We start from the raw sequence: 19,914 nt of genomic DNA on the forward strand, positions 1-19,914 counted from the left end.
CCCGGCGCTGCATCCATTTGGTAGCACCCATCAGCTGATGCTCTATCAAGGTCACCCGCGCAGAGCATCATGGGCGGTGGGTATCGGATGTGTTTGGTCACACCCCACGAGCACAATTCGCATCCTCGCCAAATAAGGTATTCCTGCATCACGAGGCTGTGACGGAACAGCTGTCACAAGACGTGATGCGGAATATGCGTCGTGGATAAAAAAGGGGCGTGCACGAAGTTTTACGTGCTCAACCGGCGGTATTTCGTCAAAGAGGAACGTGCGGTTGGTCGTGTATTTGCTACGTGTGACGGATAAAAGAATACATCATTGACGGTGCGGAATCTCACTAGACTTCAGTGCCAGTGGGGCAACGCGATACTTGCGCGCAAACGGGTGGCCACGACGCACGAGAAACACGGTAACTGCATCCTCAATTGATGATATACATTTTATTAGTTTATTTAAACAGCATGTGAATTACCATAGTAGCATGATGCTGATTATTGTAGCCACGTCTTCTATGGTCTTATTTGGTTAAATATAAATTAATTGACAGCTTATTCCTTAAAAGAAAAAGACAACATTAGTAGTAAATGCTAAAAAATTACAATGCACAGCGTGATCAATATTATAGTAGATTTGTGAGACCTGTGGGGATGTAATGTGTTGATAAAATAGATTTTGTCCAAAAATTTATTGTTTTGTCAAACAAAATGGATTTGTTTTGTTGAAATTACATAAATAGTTATGACACATTTTATAATAATGATTCAAAAAAAAAAGAAAAAAAAAAACATAGCTGAGGTGAAAAACATGACCAATCCCACTTATCTAAAAGTGGAGTCAGCAATATGCAGGAGCACCTGTTGTCAACTGTGTGTGTGTGTGTGTGTGTGTGTGTTTTCGTTTTTGCAAGGATAAATGAAGGTTTGGGGAGTCATAATTTGGGGGTCATCATCACAAAAGGGGGTTGGGGGGTGGATCATATAGCCTAAGTAGGCTACGTATTTTTTTTTTTACATAAGAATTAATTTTATCACTAATGTTTACAAGTTTGCTTAAAGATGTAACTATGGTAGTTGTTCAATTCATGATATAACTTTGGCAAAACGTAACTGTTATTATATATTTGAATGTGTCACAGGCTTGTATGTCTCTAAAACGTTTGTGTTTTGTTTAAATCATATAGGATAACAGTTACTTACCTAACTATGCTAGCAGCGCTAAAAGATGTTGCGCGCGATTATGCGCAACAGATTGTCCAAAAAGTCGTTGTATAATTCTCAAACTGCTTGAAGGGCGCTAATTTACAACTATTTTACTATTTTGGCGTTTTTTTAAGGTAAAACAGTCACGAACACCATAGTATCTGGGGTATAAGGAGGTTGTGTGCCAAATCTCACGTTCACTCGGAATCCATCAATCTTGGACGTTTCCACTCTGGCACGATGGAGGGGGAGAAGGTTAGTCCTGCGATTTGAAAATGATCTGTTCCCACAAGACTACGTGTATTCACATATGACCTTTAGTCATTTTACTTGTATATAAGGGTTACAAGAACAGCATAATGTGAGCCATATACTGTAGCATCCGATGAATAATTTCATATACCTTTGAAATTGTACAGTACTTTGGTACACTCTGATCTTTTAAGGTGCTTTATAAATAATTTTTGATTTGATTTCTACTTACAATGAATGTAGGCCTACCATAGATGCTTTGCATGGCTTTGATTAACAATTTTATCTATATGCAAATAGCTCATATGCACATGCAATCTTTGTTTCAGCATTGCATGTATGTCAAAAGTTAATCAATATGATCAATCAACAGTGCCATGCATAAGCCCTGTATGTTGCTAGTGTTGTGCTAGTGTTTGCTGTGGTCTCATTGAAAGGAATGTCAATGCAGCTGTTACTCTTAGGATGTTGCTATGACAATGAGGGAGGAGCAGAGATGCTGAGGACAGGATATTAAGACCTATTGGGATGGAAATGTTGGAGAGAGAGAGAGAGAGAGAGAGAAGCAGAGTGGGTGATGAATTTGTTTAATATTGGATTTTTATTTAGATCCTCTTAATGCTCACAACATAAGCAGATTAAATCATAATAAGAATAAGAGTTTGTGAGCAGATTAGATGTTTTTTATTATTATTCATAGCTATCTACAGATGTTACTTGATTTCAGTCCAGGTTGTAACTCAATTTTTCTCTCTTTAATACATTTCCAAATTTGATTCAGAATGCATTTGTCACATGACATTTGTTTTGAAACTTATTTCACTGAGTCATCGTGACTTGAGAGTATTTCGGGCGTGGGAGAGCGAGTAATAGGATCAGATTAAAAGGAAATGATGCTATTATTGATCTACATTTCCTATCATTATTTCTTTCAGACAATTACGTCTAGCTGCTTTGTTTAGATAATGTCAAATGCTGTGCAAGAAATGCCTTGCAACAAAGCATCGACCTGCAGTCTTATAGATACAGCACTATCCTCGCACCACTATTGTATTTATACAGTTTGGTAAACATAATAAACTCCTTTTGATGTAGTCCAATATCTGTAGGTTTAAGGTCACCTGTGTCGAATGTCTGACCATCTCAGCATCACACAGCCCTTCACAATACACAGTGTCAGCACTGCTGTGTCCTATTGCCCTAGAAACCTGGGATCTGTATTCGCAGTGTTGTCTTACAGCTGAAGGCAGGGGTTGTTTTAGGACATGGCTGATTTGTGGTGATTAAGATGAGCTCTTTAATAGTGTTGTTGGCTGCTGACTTGTTTATGTCCCATTATTTACAACATCAACCGATGCTGAGTGCAGTGTCTCTTTTCTCTTTAGAGAAATCAGTCAAGCAGATGTTAATGAAAGGATCTGGGGGAGTAGCCAGCAAACTAGGACTTTAAAGAAACACACAACCCAAGAAAAGATTAAAATTATGCCTTTTAAATGTTGTTAAAATGTTTTATAAATATAGACAAAATTTAGTGTTTTGTGTTAAATTTTTGTAATCAAAATTGAATAGGAAGACTATAAAAAATTTATCAAACTACAATAATGAACATCTAACTGACCTTGAAACCCTTTCTCTCCTGCTTTACAGAAGCAGATAACATGCTATCTCATGTTTTCTTTGTCAACGGCTGTAATTGGCTCCCTGCAGTTTGGCTACAACACAGGAGTCATCAATGCACCAGAACAGGTTAGTGTGTGTGGGGGTGTGTGTATACTACCTATCAAATGTCCAAACTCTCCTATACAATGGTTCAGATGTTTGGGGTCAGTAAGATTTTTTATTTTTTAAAGAAATTAATACTAATATTCAGCAAGGATGCTTTAAATTGATCAAAAGTGACAGTAAATACATTTATAATGTTACAAAAGAGCTTAAATATATGCTGTTTTTATTCATCAAAGAATCCTAGAAAGATGTATCATGGTTTTCAAAAAAATATTAAGCAGCACAACTATTTTTAACATTGATAATAACGATAAATGTTTCTTGAGCACCAAATTAGCATACAGTATTATGATTTCTGAAGGATCATGTGACACCGAAGACTAGAGTGCTGCTTTACCATCACAGGAATAAATTACATTTTAAGTATCTTCAAATCGAAAATATAGTAGATATAGTTTTTAAATTGTAATAATATTTCACATTATTGCCATTTTTTTTTTTTACTATACATTTGCTCACCCAGGCTTCATTTATTTGATCAAGAGAGACTCCTTTCAAATACATAAATCTTCCTGACACCTAAATTTTGAACAGTATTGTACGTATTATACGTATTCTTTATTCATGTTATTTTCTTTGGAGTAATATATTTTGAAATGTATACAATGAGAATTATGCAGTGATCATCTTAAATCAGAACCCTTTAACCTCCTAGAAATTGCGGGCGTTCTTCAACGCTACATGGATGGAGCGTTATGGGGAGCCCATCACACCGGGTATGTGCACCATTGTGTGGAGTTTTGCTGTGGCCATCTTTAGCGTGGGTGGAATGGTGGGATCGTTTAGTGTTGGTGTCATAGCCAACAAATTTGGAAGGTGAGTGGAAATTCATCTATAATGTTTTATATGTCAAATATTTTTAATTTGGGGAGAACCTGATATATCTTTTGTGGAAGTCCTGTGCTCGGTTTTAAAGGGGGGGGTTATCACACACACTTTCTGCCAATCTCATGTTAATCTTGAGTACCTATAGAGTAGTAGTGCATCCTTCATATCTCCAAAAAGTCTTTAGTTATCATATGTATAAAAGATACATATGCTGTACCGAGTCTTTCCGAAAACAGCCGAGCGCCTGGAGGCATGCCGTGTGAATGGAGCTAAAGAGTGACGAGTTATCACAAGCGATCATCTGCAAGCTATCAATGGCTAAACAAATGTATTGAAACCCACACAATAAACCATCGCATTATCCCTGGATAACTTTTGAATCACTATAATGAATATAACATACAGTGAATGATGAGTAATGAATTTATGAATTCACTACATTCGTGTTGTTTACATTATATGCACTTAGGCACCTATTGCCAACAAAACAGACATTTGATGCAGTTTTACTCACCACCTGCGGTGACTCATGACCGGGATCATTACCCTTGTGACTGCTCAATCTTTCAGTTTCAAACGATCTGTAAATCCAGCGTAGAACCGGTGCTTGTTTATGAAACCATAAGCACTGATCCTGAGGGATCGAGCAGCCCCAGAAAAACACGAGATATTCTCCATTCATTTTAACCAGTAAAAAAGTGATTGCAACTATAAGTTTCTATGGTTATTTAAATAACAAATGCAGAGAGCGCATCAATGTATTGCATGAGAACAAAACTCTCAGCTCCTCTTAACGCTGGGTTCTTTGGGAAGCAAGGTTATCTTTCCCTCACAACCAAAAACACACTTCTTTGGCGACATTGTTGATTTCGTGAAGTCCTGTGACCTGTGTAGGTCCTGTGTGCTCTTGCTCTCTCGCTCTGGTCGATGTGTGCGCGCGCGCTCTTCCGGGAGAAGTGACCGTACAAGGAATTCTAATCTTTATGACATCACACAGCCCCATACTCGAAAAAAGACCGCAAAGTTTATGAGGATTTGGAAGAGTATTTTAGCACAGAAATAGTCCGTCATACGTCCAACTCGTGTTTTGAAACTTTGGCCATGTTTAGCATGAGAATCCAACTCTTTAATAGTGTAAATAAGTCAGAATACATGAAATGCCATTATACCCCCCCCCCCCTTAAATCTAAAGAAAGAAATCTAAACCTTGTGAATTCTTCCGTGTCATTACACATAAAGGTTTACAGTCATCAGTAAAGACACATTGAGGTCAGACTCATGGCTTAGTGCTTAATGCATTTTTTCTAGTACACTACACCATGATGCTAATGCTAGCATCTTGGCTTGTGATATTTCCCAGTCAACATTATCTCCATCATTTCTGTTCTGTTTAATTTATGTATTAATTAATGTAGCAAAATGTTCCAAAGATGTACAGCGAAGTTTAGCATAGCCATTCTTCAGTTGTGTTGTTATGCTGGGAAACCTGAGCCAGATAAATACATAAGAGTATGTCAGAGTTATGCAGAATAGTCTTTTAACAAGACGGTAAATGCTTTATAAATAATAAAAGCAGTTCAAAGTAATGAGGGCACTCAGAGTAGAAGAATTGACCTCTGTCTTCCTATCTGCTTATACGCTGTCCACGTTGTCAGAACAACCACATTCAAAGCAATCATTCATGTGTGCTCAGTGGCTATTGTTCTTTTCTGCCTTCTTTCTGTGGCCTCCTCTGTCAACCTCCCTTGTTTTTCCTCTTGTTTGGTTTTGTCATAACTGGGATGAAAAATATGCATTGTGTTAAAGTTTTTTACAATTGCTAACAGGCATTTACGAATACTTTCAAATACTTTTTCTAAACTCTTAACACAGCAACACAGATACATCACACAAGTGGCCAAATAGTTAATTTTCTGCCCCAAACCATATTTTGTTAAATAAACACAAACTCTACATTTCAAAATGCTAAAAACCTTTTTCAACATATACTAACTCTATCAAAACACAGAAAACCTGATTCAAAATCGAGTTGTTTTGTCAAAACACTAGCACTAGTCAATGACAGTTAAAATACTAACAGTTCATGGCATTACAAAAACTGCATTACTTGTCATGTTTAGGTTCTACCTGCAGAAAATAGAAAATCAATAGTTTTTAAAAATCAGTTTCCTTACATGTAAGCCATTCTACATTTTTGGTTGAGTGTTGAATGCGTGCATTCTTGGCAACATACTATCTAAAATTGAATGAGTTATTACTTTATAGAATGTACAGTAGAAAAAAAGAAGAAGAGAAAAAAAGAAGAAAGTAACAGAATTGCTTAGGGCAGCCACTGGTCACTTTGTAGTATGAAGCTTTTACTGAAATGAAAACATGAAATTGCTGACATTCCACACCCATAAGACCAAGATGAGGTGTCATAAAGGTCTTTAGAAGCTGTTTTTAATTGGTCTCACATTCAAGTGATTTTATTCCTCCTATCAAAGTTCTCTGACTAGACTTGCTTGACCAGCCAGAGCACTTTATATTCTGCATAGTAATGGTATCATTTTGCTTTGAAAGAATTCTGTGGGCATTGTGACCATTCACATTCTGCATATCAGCAATATCTAAAACCATCTGACCTGATTTAGCCATTTCAACAATATCCTCCTTGGTTGCAGAGGACAGCTCCTTCCATCTGGCCATTTTTCCTAAAACCCACAAAATAACATCATATAATATAGCTAATACCTGCCACATTGTGATTTATTGAATTCTAGGCTGGGAATAATGAGTGCAAGATTGGTATGACCACTTAGCCAAAAATGACGTTCACACAATTTGGTATGTTTCATTGTGTTTTAAACTTCAGGCGCAACTTCACAACATGCATATGAAATATTTAATAAAAAGTTCAAGTAGACCATGTCGTGACAGCCAGCTATTAGCTGACGCTCAGCTGATCCGTAACTCCTCCCACTACCAATTAAACGAAGTTCATGGGTAAATTTCAAACGGCATTTTTGCACCCTCGAAGGGCACTTCAAGAAGGGGACGCCATTTGTAGTGGCGTTCCAAACGAAAGTGAACAACTGAATCCCTTCACGGAGGGCCCTTTAACAAGGCTGTTAGGTACATGTGTCGGTCACTTCGAGGAAGTAATTTTATTATTTATGGTCATGTGACCCAGCGAATATTAGTGATTCATTAAAGGGGTCATGAACTGCTTTGGTTTATTGTTTTATAATGTTTCCTGGGGTGCACTTATAATGTTAGTATGCTTTTTACATCCAGAATTGTCATAATTTATTAATAAAAGACTTTTTTCCTACCGTGATTTTAGCCCTCCTGTTTGAACGCTCTGTTTTAAGGGGCGTGTCTGCTGTGAGACTTCAGTGTAAACGGCCACTGCTTTGATTGGCTAACATATTTCCATTTGAATATCTCTCTTTAACAGTGGTGTAATGTAACGAAGTAATACTTCGTTACAGTACTTAAGTATTTTTTGAGAGAATCTGTACTTTACTTGAGTCTTTATATTTCTGTCAACTTTTACTTTTACTCCACTACATTTCCTAAATAAAATGTATACTTTTACTCCGATACATTTTCCCAAAGCATTTTCGTTACTTACTACAAAATAAAGTCGGAAGAACACAAACTGCAAGCAAGTGCTCGCACAACCGTGGTTGATTTCATTATACGGGTTGCATCCGTTGCTGGAGCGGCTGAGAAGAGTGCGCTGTCATTATACCTATGCATTATACAGTACGAGAGCGACCTCTAGAGGCGAAATAAAAACTATTACTGATGCCTCGTATAGTTTATTTTGACACGTGACGTGAGGCTGCGCGCTGCACAGAGCGGGACACTTCAAAAACGGATTTAAAACGATCAACAAAACGGTATGTTATACAGTATAATGATATGAAAACATGTACTGTAGTGTACAAAGTAATCAGTTAGATGCTGCATTAGTGGAGAACAGTAGTATGTTCTCCGTCGAGGCTAACATTGTTTTAACCGCTTGGGGTACTACTAATGTGACAAAAATACCAACTGTTTAATGTCACGATTGTTACCATTCATTTGCATTAGTTTATATCCATTTGTTCGCTGGTATGCATTCGTTATCCAGCGAAGTTGCATATTTAAACTGTATCATCATCATGCAGCGACAGAAACATTTATCAGAAATGTATTCGATTTGTTCTTTTTATTGGCACTGTAACACATATTGATTAGATCATCATCAAGTTTTCTAAAATAGAAGCAAATAATGTGTACATATAATAGACCCATGCTATATTTTGTGTGTAAAGATGGTAAGTTTTAAGCATGGCTGTTATGAAATGGTAACACTTTACAATAAGAGTCCATTTGTAAATTAAAGGTTTATAAAAGTATTGTTCATTGTTAATTTCGACATTTACATTTTTACATTTTAAAGTTGTCTCTTACATTAGTTATAATGCACTATGAATTGACATGAACAATCAATGTATAATTAATATATTAGTATTTTTTATATTTAAATATTACAATAAACATTTTGCCATTTTTTTTAATTCAAAGAAACAAAATGTAAGAAAGATTTAAAACTGAACACAATCTTGCTGCTCAAACTGTGTATAGAATAATTTTTAATTATATTTGTTGCTCCTTTTGTATTTTACATTTACTTGTACTTTTACTTTCAATACTTAAGTACGTTAATATAAAAAAAAATACTTTTCGTACTTGAGTACAAAAAATATCACATACTTTAAAACTTTTACTCAAGTAACATTCTAAACAGTGACTTTGACTTCTACCAAAGTCATTTTCTGGTAAGATAACTATACTTTTACTTAAGTATGGTTTTCGAGTACTTTATACACCACTGCTCTTTAAGCACGTTTTTACTATTACAGCTCTCGAGGTTAACTAATCGTGAAAAGTGTTGCATTACATTTAGATAGTGGCATGAAAGGTTGCAGAGATGAACATTGTAGCTGATCACAGACATGTTGAAAGCAGTGAAATCGTCATTGCAACTCAATTTCTGTACACTAACAAATGCTTTCATCTTCACTAACAGTACAGACGCAATATAACTAAGAGATCAATTTAATAAAACGGGAGTTTTGCGCGTTATGGAAACCATGCTGCGTTGTCATAGGAACATCCCAGGTGAAGATAATGAAAAAATTACATTGCTCCCTTAACGACACGCAAGTGCCCTGCTCCCTCCAAGGAGGGCTCTGGGATTGGGATGCTCCCTTCCATTTGGAATTTGCCCTATCTGTACACTCACTTGCTTTACTCTGTCGCACAGACATGCGTTAAGCCAGCTTCAGTTCGCACAGACATGTGCTTACCAAGCGGCAACCTCCCTCCGTTTCTCTTAAAGCCAATACCTAAGTGATTTAAACTGCAATTTATCGACTGGCCGCTAGAGACAGGCTCCAAAAGAGAACAAACTCATTGAGCCCCATGTTAAAATGCCCAACTTTACAGAAGAAAGAAACATGTTTACAAGGCTGGTACAAATTGTGTTTTTGGTCTATAGCTAATTTTGCACTTCATAAAATTGTGATAGAGGTGAATTTTTTTATAACTCATCCGTTTAAATTATATTAACCCTTAAAGTTCTGCATAATTACAGGCGCGGCCACTTGAGTGACAGGTGGATTGCCGCTGCTGTCACCACTAGCCGTTTGTTTGCTGCCGTCACGTCACCTCAGCTCCACCCACGTCCCAACTCTTTGCCCTTTTTTTGTTATCTGGGAGTGATGTACTGCCAAGATGGCAACGGCCGGCTTTAGGTTTCAGAAATGCTCTTCAGAAAAATACGGTTGACGTTACAGACACTACATCCTTTTTTTTTTTTTTTTTTTTTTTTTCAGTCTATGCTTAGACAGCTTACCCATCCTCCATCCCCAACTCCTCCAGGTACATAATCACTTAGCTGCTTGCCCAAGGACATATATCTATCGATCCAGCTCATTGTTGCTCAATCTTGTCTAATCTCATTACAGTACTTGTATTACTTCTGCATGTAATTATGTAACTGTTGCTTATAAATGTTCTGGTTAATTGCTTTAGGCTTCAGGGGATGGGGGTTCAAACCTAGGTTTGCATGTGGACAGCTCAGAAGCTGAACCCTTCAGAGCAATGCTTGTCACCAAATAATGTTCAGAGCCTCTACAATAATGTTAATCAAACAGAGTGGTCCTGACTGAAATATATATGTTTGAATGTTTCATTAGAGTTTGGTCTGTTTTATTTTGCACGTTATTGTATTTAATTTTAGTCAGAGCAAAATGGAATATAATACATGAATATGAGATTTAAGACACATTTTGAACTAAGACAAAAATTATGACTAAAACAAAAAGGGTACAACTCTTAACACTGTGTTCCTCTCTTTCTTGCTGTCATTTTTCTCATTTCCTCTGATTGTTTCTGAATTAGTGTTTCTAATTCAATTGAACCTTATCCCCGTCTGCCTGTTTTTCTTTCTACAGACGTAATTCGATGTTCCTCGTGAATATCTTGGCTCTGATTGGTGGGGGTCTCATGGGACTGTGTACTCTCTGCTACTCCTATGAGATGGTCATTGCCGGGCGGCTGATTATTGGGCTGTTCTGTGGCCTCTTTACTGGTCTCACTCCAATGTATGTTGGGGAAGTTTCGCCCACTCCCCTCCGTGGAGCCTTTGGGACCCTGCACCAGCTTGGTGTTGTGGTGGGCATCTTAGTCGCACAGGTAAAGCATTCTATGTCACAGCAATTTAATTTGTTACTAAATTACATATAAGTAAGAGACTGGAATTTTTATTTATTTATATATTTTTATTTTGTGAGTCTTGACTAGATAGTTTATAAAAAAGTGTAAATCATTTCAAGAGTAATGTGGCCTCATTATATGTTTGTGCCACAGCAAAGCCTTGGGGAAATATCCCCTCTAATTAGTAATGCACTTGCATTTTTTTTAAGCTTGTATTTGTGTCCTTTTCACCTAGATCTTTGGTCTGGAGAGTCTTCTGGGTTCACAGAAGCTTTGGCCTTTACTTCTGTCTCTAACCGTGCTACCAGCCATCCTGCAGTGTATACTGCTACCGTTCTGTCCAGAGAGCCCTCGCTTCCTGCTCATTAACCTCAATGAGGAAGAAAAGGCCCGCAAAGGTATGAGAGAGATCACAAATTAGCTTTATCTCCATTAAACTACAGCCATACTTCATAGAAAACGATTTTATTAGAGGTTGCGCTGGTGCCATCACCACGTTGGCCAACTCATAGAAGCTGCCATTTCTGTTGCATATTAGAAACATTAAGCTAAGGTGGAACAAAACCTCATCACTCACTACTCATTTGAACTGAGGACAGCTCGTACCAATAATAGATAGTGAGCTCATAACAGGCCAATCTTGATCATGTAACACTGTTACTACTACACAGCGCTGGAAGATTCAGTCAGAAAGCTTTTGAATTCACTGTATTATTAATAACATCTTGGCGAGAGCTAGTGAGAAGCATTCAAATTTGGCACAGAATTCTCTGTTAGAAACCACAGATATCAGATCTAACAGCACAGAAACTTTGTACCATGAATGGTTACAGAAGAATTTTCCGTCCAAAAATCACTAACTTAACCATGGATTTAATGTATTAATGCTAACTGTAACCAGAAATAGTTTTTACATTATTCATTTTAGGGTTCGTACAACCTTTTGAGCGAGAAATTCTTCACACAACTTGTTCCAGCACTTCAAAGCTCCAAATATTATCCAATTTATGTTATTTAATTATTTAATGTGATGACCAACATGACCAACAACATCATTTTTTGTTCATCCTTCAAAGACTTATATTTTCAAGATATAGGAAAACTAATTTTTAAATTTTATTTAAAAATAAAAAAGACTATAACCAGTCGATGGCTGCAGAGGATCACTGTGATGGCTAATCTTATTTAACAACTTTCTTTAGCCCCCTGAGGTTAGTGGAGGAGTCTTTCCCGATACACATTTCCATAAAGCATGCACAGAGATACAGTTGTAACAACAACAAAAAACTGTGGTTTATTAATCACAATCTCCGGTTTACTCTCCAAACAAAAATACAAAATTAAACTTCTAAGAATGCGAAATTCCAGTGTAAAAAGCGATACCATTGCATGCGATTGAAGAAACTGTTGCTCTCCACCCTCTAACCTGTCTCTGCCAAACAATTCTAATTGACTATTAAGACCTGCACTTTTGCACCATAGTGACGCGTCAAGGAGTAAACATAAAATGTCCTTATATATTTAAAGGGTTAGTTCACCCAAAAATGAAAATTGTAATTTATTGCTCACCCTCATGCCGTTCCACACCCGTAAGACTTTCGTTAATCTTCAGAACACAAATTAAGATATTTTAGTTGAAATCCAATGGCTCTGTGAGGTCTTCATAGGGAGCAATGACATTTCCTCTCTCAAGATCTCAAGATTTAAATCAGTTCATGTGAGTACAGTGGTTCAATATTAATATTATAAAGCAACGAGAATTTTTTTGGAGTGCCAAAAAAACAAAATAACGACTTATTTAGTGATGGCCAATTTCAAAACACTGCTTCATGAAGGATCGGAGCACATGATTCAGATCGCGTGTCAAACTGCCAACAGCTGAAATCACGTGACTTTGGCGTTCCGAACAGCAGATTTGATACACTGATTCATTTGTGCTCCGATGCTTCCAGAAGCATTGTTTTGAAATCGGCCATCACTAAATAAGTCGTTGTTTAGTTTTTTTTTTTGTTTTTTTTTTTTGGCGCTCCAAAAATATTCTCGTTGCTTTATAATATTAATATTGAACCACTGTACTCACATCAACCGATTTAAATATGTTTTTAGTACATTAATGGATCTTGAGAGGAAATGTCATTGCTACCTATGGAGGCCTCACGGAGCCTCGGATTTCAACTAAAATATCTTAATTTGTGTTCTGAAGATTAACAAAGGTCTTACGGGTGTGGAACGGCATGAGGGTAAATAAATAGATAAATGACAGAATTTTCATTTTTGGGTGAACTAACCCTTTAAATCATAATGTTTTGAAATACAGAATAAATACACCAAACCTAATCTCTTCAGGTTCATATTTCTGCTAGTGCACAAGAATCTAAATATGGCTACTACAACCGCTTATTGGCTTATTAGCTTTTTTTCATACATTTGCTTTTGAATTTATATTTAGAAGCGCTACCAAATCAGGTGCCGGTGCCACCATCTGTAGAATGTAGTGGCACTGGTACTACTGCTGTCAAATGGAGTCCTGTACTATGCTGTCAATAAACATTGTGAATCTCTCAGCAAAAAAGTTATTTCTGGGTGGAAGTGACTGATGGAGCCTAAACTAATTTTTTATTTGGCAAACGATGTTCATTTCTGTGGCAGTAATATTGTGCCAAATGCACTTAACCTTATGTTTCCACTTAACTCTAATTATGCCTTTGCTGATGACAAAATGAGCTAAAACATCTGTTAAAAACAGAAGCCCTTTATTAAATAACATATACAGTTTATCGCTGACTGGAAAATGGATGAAAAAGGAAACTCAGTTACAGTCACATTTTCTACATGATTCATTTTACACCAGATGATTGTGCACATAAATGACTCATAGATGCCAGCTACTGTAGCATAGCTATAGTAAAATTTGGCTATGCATGTGACATAGAAATAACACACTAATGTTGCACAAATGTGTTTAACATTTAAGAAACAGACTATTACAAAATTAATTTAAATCAAAAGAACTGGCATTACCATGTTTTTTTGTTTTGGGGGGCGGTGGCAGTAGATACTGACATTACTTGTACTGTATTTTTCATAAACTTTTAAAAGTTATTGAAGGATTAGTGCACTTTCAAATAAAAAATTCCTGATTATTTACTCACCCCCATGTCATCCATGATGTCCATGTCCTTTTTTCAGTCGAAAAGAAACAGGTTTTTGACGAAAACATTCCAGGATTATTCTCTTCATAGTGGACTTCAATGGACTCCACTGTTGAAGGTCAAAATGACAGTTTCAGTGCAGCTTCAAAGGGCTTTAAACAATACCAGACGAGGAATAAGGGTCTTATCTAGCGAAACGATCGGTCAATTTCTAAAAAAAAAATAAAAATGTATATGCTTTTTATACACAAATGATCACCTCACAAGTGTTTACGCCAGACCGCCTTCCATATTCTTCAAAAAGCTTACACTGAATGTCCTACGCCTTCCCTATTCAACTTACGGAAAAAACGGAACTGGCGCCACGTTCGTTCGGTTAGTTGAATAGAGAAGGTGTAGGACATACAGCGTAAACTTTTTGAAGAATACAGGAGAAACCCTTGCGAGGTGATCATTTGTGAAAATTAGCGATGGTTTCTCTAGATAAGACCCTTATTCCTCGTCTGGTATCATTTAAAGCCCTTTGAAGCTGCACTGAAACTGTAATTTTGACCTTCAACCATTTGAAGTCCACTATAAAGAGAATAATCCTGGAATGTTCTCATCAAAAACCTTAATTTCTTTGCGACTGAAGAAAGAAGGACATGGACATCTTGGATGACAGGGGGGTGAGTAAATTATCAGGAATTTTCTTATTTGAAAGTGGACTAATCCTTTTAATATTATTTGTTGTGAATCTAATGTTCTCAACTCATATCCTAACAGACTCACTATACTAGCCTGTTAACAAGTGTTATGACAGTAAAAAATTAAGATTGAGAAACAATTCCTACTTTGGTATTGTGGTTTACTGTTCCTCTTAGAGGAATCAAAAGCTTGGGCCTTTAGTTCCTGATCTTGACAAGAGACCAACAGCAGGTTTTGGCATCTTCTTTGACACTGATGATGTAATGGTTGCCTTTTTCTCATATAATACACAAAAAATATACAATTAACTTTAAAAAGTAAATAAGTTAGAATTAATATGTTTTTTTTTCCCCCTTGTTGTTTTTTAATATTTTTTCACATTCTTAGACCATATTATGTATCATAAGTTTTATGTATAGTTCCTATTGTATTAAAACTGATAATAAGAAATGTTTCTTGAGCATCAAATCATAAAATTATAATGTTTTATAAAGGATCATGTGACACTGAAAACTAGAGTAATGGCTGCTGAAAATTCAGCTTTACCTTCACAGAAATAAATTACATATATTTAAAATAAATTAAATAAAAAGATTAGATTTCTATCGTAAGTCACCAAATCTCCATTATTTTGTCCCCAGCACTGGTGCGTCTCCGTGGTTATGAAGATGTTGGGAAGGACATGCAGGAGATGAAGGAGGAGAGTGCGAAGATGGCCATGGAGAAGAAGGTGACCATCGCAGAACTCTTCCGCATTGCCGCTTACCGTCAGCCTCTGCTCATCGCTGTCATGTTGCAGCTGTCCCAGCAGCTCTCTGGCATCAATGCTGTGAGTTATATGCATTTGCATACTACCTACGATTCTGAATGTAAAACCGTGTACAGTATTTATATATTTTTCATAAATATTTGAGTAAATATTTGAATGTTCTACTACACTTGCAAACAAAACACTCTCCAGTATCCCAAAATGGAATGTGCTGGAACTGACATATTTTGAGTGTGACAAGTGATCTCTAACATCAACCATGATTTTTAACATCCACCATGATTTTTAACATCCACTTAAAGGTGCAATATGTAATATTTTTGCAGTAAAATATCCAAAAACCACTAGGCCAGTGTTATATATTTTGTTTACTTGAGTACTTACAATATCCCAAATGTTTCCAAATATTTGTAAATCATGAGAAAATTGCCATTTTAATCAAGGCTCCGGGACGTGTGAGGAGTCGCCTGTCAATTGCGCCATACCCACGTCACCCTCGGTCTGCCTCGGTTTCCGGTTTTATTTTGTAGAAACCATGGAAACACCAAAGATGCTTTAAAATATTACACGTTTTAATAGACAAGGGAACAACTGTTTTGATTTATTTATAGACAAAACAAATTGTTGTTATGTAGCTCAACACGTTTAGTCTTATTGTTTAAATCCAATTTTCTTTTAATTTTTTTTGCGAGTACCATGCTTTACCATGCCTCAGAGAAAAACACTATTTTGTCAAATAGCTAACATAGCATAATCAGATGCAGCTTTATTTTTATTAACAGTAATACATAATAAAACGCACAGAGTAACGCTATAACATACTTTTCAACACACTCAAATGTATCTAATATAATAAACAAAGCTGCATTACCTCATACTCATGACCGGAAAAGCGGAAGCGGCACCGACGACTGTGTCATAATAAAAGTTCCACTGCTCGTGAGGCGTGTGTTGCGCAATCGCTCCAGCGGCCTCATTCAGCTCCTGCAACACTCGGTCCTACTCTGCTTCATACTACAATAACGTTAATAATCTCATCCATGAACATGATTTCTTCCCGACTCCAATCCCTATTCTTTTGCACTGTCTATTGGGATGGAGACCACATGTTCCAAGATTCCGCTCTAAAACTTGCCGTCATCAAGCTACGCCTTTGTTTTGAATAGACCTCTAGCGGACAAAATATTACATATTGTACCTTTTAATACCTCGTTATTTGACTGGGCTGCCAATTGTGTTTAATATGCACATGTGTTTTCCTGTCACTTTTCGCTCTTTAGTTAACCATTTCACCTTTTCTTCATGTTTCTCCAAGGTATTTTATTACTCAACTGGTATTTTTGAGTCAGCCGGAGTGACTCAGCCCATTTACGCCACCATCGGAGCTGGAGTGGTTAACACTGTCTTTACTGTAGTGTCTGTAAGTATTTAATCATAGGAGAAATCTATGTGTACTGTAACTGTGATGTGTTTGAGAGAATACTTCCATTTTATCCTTTTCTACAAGCTCTTCTTGGTGGAGCGAGCAGGACGGAGAACTTTGCACCTTATTGGTTTGGGTGGGATGGCCATCAGCGCCTTGGCCATGACCATCGCTCTCTTATTGGTGGGTCCTTCTGTCTGTTTTTATTTTGCAAAAGATTCAAAAAAATATCATGGGAATGTTAATGTCATACCTATGTTTTCTTACCTTTATCCCTGAGCAGAAGGACATTGAGTCTCTTAGCTACCTCAGCATTGCTGCAGTCTTTGGCTTTGTGGCCATGTTTGAGATGGGCCCTGGACCCATTCCGTGGTTCATAGTAGCTGAACTGTTCTCCCAGGGGCCACGTCCTGCTGCCATGGCCGTTGCAGGATGCTCTAACTGGACAGCCAACTTCCTTGTGGGAGTCAGCTTCCCTAAATTGGAGGCAAGTTTAATTTAGATTGACTCAGTTGCCGTTCCTTTTTAAATCCCTAATCTATGAACTTAAATTTGAAATAACCTTAATCCAACCTATTAAAATCAAGTTTTGAAATAATTTTCCTAGCATAATACATTTTTATCTCATGGCTACTGGGTTATTAAATGTGTGCGCAATATCAGAATTAACTTTTTTCTTATTGCTTGTGTATTGCAGGAGCTGTGCGGGCCATATGTCTTCATTATATTCATGATCTTGCTCATCTTCTTCTTCATCTTTACATACTTCAAAGTTCCAGAGACCAAAGGGCGAACTTTCGATGAGATCGCCCGTGGTTTTGGTGGGTCTCCACCTCCGTCTGCCACCTCTTTGGAGGAGGCAGGCAGAGTCGCAATTCCCGCCTCTCCAGTCAAAGAAAAAGTCCCGTTGGTGGAAGCTTCCAGATCTTCCTCCGAACAGGGGCCCAGCTCATCTGAGAAAACTGCGGTGAAATCCGCAAAGGTGGAAGAGAAACCACTGGTAGATTCTAGTAAAGAGGAGAAATCTAATTCCACCATCTAAAAAAACGTGTAACTATATAGCTTTACATGATTAAAGCCATGACATATATCACTAAAGATAGAAAAATAATACTAGAGATTATTTATTGAAAAGAGATTTAGGGTAAACAGATAAAGAAGGGAACCACAATGGAAAGTCACAGATCACCAAGCTATATTTGGAAGGATATGAGAGCTCATCGTACATGAGCTTTATTTTATTGTGTAATTTTGACATTTGATGGTTTGGTGCAATATTGATTGGTTTTAATGGTTTTATCCTTTTATTGCTCATTCACTTCTGTTTGTGAGGTTTTTTTTTAGTGCAGTTTTAATATGAATGATCAAATAGGGCACAGTTTCCTATATCAAATCAAACAGAAAAAGGGAATTTTTACATAATTCACTCACCATTTCTAACTGTCAAACCTCAGTTTTTGTTTTTCCCATGGAATGATAGTCAGCGATCATCATAATCTCAAGGTTTTTGCACTGACGATGTTCATTTTGTAACATATTTAATGTATATACAGATATATACGTTTTCATTACTTCAGATCACTACTACCATTTATCCAAAACACCTAAAGGTGATAGAGAGGATTTTTTCATCGACTGAGAATCCAAAGACTGTTACTGAGTTTTTGAAATGAGTGCATGGGTAAGAACAGCCCCCCTCCTTCACAGCTTTTACCACCGTTTACAGTTACAGTTTACCGGCATTCGCTGTCGTGTTTTTTGGATTCATTATGTCGGACTCACCGCAGGTAACTCATAATCTGCAGTTGTTACTCCTGTCTCCTGACAAAAACATTGCATGCGGCGCCTGTGGAGTGTGGAAAGTTACTAGAGCGCGCAGCCGCGCACGTCTCTCACAAGGAACGTCACGGCAGTGATTGACAAGCCAGAGGGCCAATCGTTTACGCGATTGGCTGATGTTTTTAAGGCCCTACCTTGTACACAGATGATGTATATTAAAATTATTACTTTCAGTGCACCTAATAAATAGTCTTTTATCAGTTAGTAAAGACCGTTTCAAGTAATATTGCAAAAATGTATAAAACAAAACATCCTCTTTAGCACCTTTAAAACATCTATTTAATTAGAAGATTCATTAAAAATATATATATATATTTATAGGAAGTGCGTAGCTAATAAAGCTTATGCCAAGAATAGAATCGCTAGTTTACTGCCAAAAATAATACATTTAAAGAAACCAACTCTTCAGATAAATGTCACTCATTCATCTAAAAGTACAATAAAGGCTGCATTATAGATTAAGCAAATGCACTGACCAGTGTTCAATGAATTGTACTGTATATACTGAATAACCAGACATGTCCACATTTCAGATATCCATGATAAAGATTTTTAGCAAATGATGTGATCAGGGAGGAAATTTTGCTAGATCATGACCGTTAATCATGCTATTGAATTTCCCGTGTTTTAGTGTACCAGCGTTACATATGTGCTGCACTGACTCACTTTGAGGTTTGACAGAGTAGTGAGAGTAGTCTCACTTCATTTAAATAAATGTGTTTATAATGACTGTAGTTCTGCACTTTCCAACACTCGTTTGAGTCGCTTTCAAAGAGAACGCATACAGTATTTATTTATTTATACTTTTATTTTTTACTTATATTAGAGAATCTTTATCAATAATTTCTATCATGTAACTCAAATTGATAGACGCTTTATGCTGCCATCGCTTAGGTGTTGCTATTTTTGTCTAGATATTCAATGTGAAAGTGTTTATTAATAAGCACCTTTATTGGCCAGGGTAATATGAACTGCTTTTTCCCATTTCCGTGTCTTGTGATCATGTATGTGTTGCACTGAGAGAAACAACATTCCTCTGGCAGTAGTGCACTGTGGTTGTATTCCAGCGGTCCAGAGCAGCTTTACATTGAGCTTGCCCTCTTCTAACACTAACTAATACAACCATCTTATTAACTGCTAATGCCTTTCACATACTGTAACTTAACTGTGCATAATGTACACAACACATAGTTCTTGCTTACTGTACAGAGTTAGAAGAGCATCACA

General features: G+C 36.9%; 1 protein-coding gene across 1 annotated transcript; it reads left to right on the forward strand.

Annotated features, from left to right (window-relative positions):
• Nucleotides 1-353: 353 nt before the first annotated feature.
• slc2a3a (solute carrier family 2 member 3a) lies at nucleotides 354-19,320 on the forward strand. Its single transcript, XM_067410933.1, has 11 exons — nucleotides 354-409; nucleotides 1,334-1,454; nucleotides 3,099-3,197; nucleotides 3,892-4,052; nucleotides 10,556-10,796; nucleotides 11,053-11,215; nucleotides 15,298-15,485; nucleotides 16,741-16,845; nucleotides 16,933-17,031; nucleotides 17,129-17,335; nucleotides 17,546-19,320. The coding sequence occupies exons 2-11, from the start codon at nucleotides 1,440-1,442 to the stop codon at nucleotides 17,888-17,890; spliced, it is 1,623 nt and encodes a 540-aa protein (XP_067267034.1). The 5' UTR covers nucleotides 354-409; nucleotides 1,334-1,439; the 3' UTR covers nucleotides 17,891-19,320.
• The last annotated feature ends 594 nt before the right edge of the window (nucleotides 19,321-19,914 follow it).

Source organism: Chanodichthys erythropterus, chromosome 15 (genome assembly GCF_024489055.1).
Source record: "Chanodichthys erythropterus isolate Z2021 chromosome 15, ASM2448905v1, whole genome shotgun sequence".
Taxonomy (NCBI): domain Eukaryota; kingdom Metazoa; phylum Chordata; class Actinopteri; order Cypriniformes; family Xenocyprididae; genus Chanodichthys; species Chanodichthys erythropterus.

Excerpts from the sequence above, each read along its gene's own strand:
- slc2a3a (XM_067410933.1), top strand. Across the intron at positions 15,486-16,740 it reads AGCTCTCTGGCATCAATGCT|GTATTTTATTACTCAACTGG; the intron begins GTGAGTTATATG and ends TGTTTCTCCAAG. Across the intron at positions 17,336-17,545 it reads TCAGCTTCCCTAAATTGGAG|GAGCTGTGCGGGCCATATGT; the intron begins GCAAGTTTAATT and ends TGTGTATTGCAG.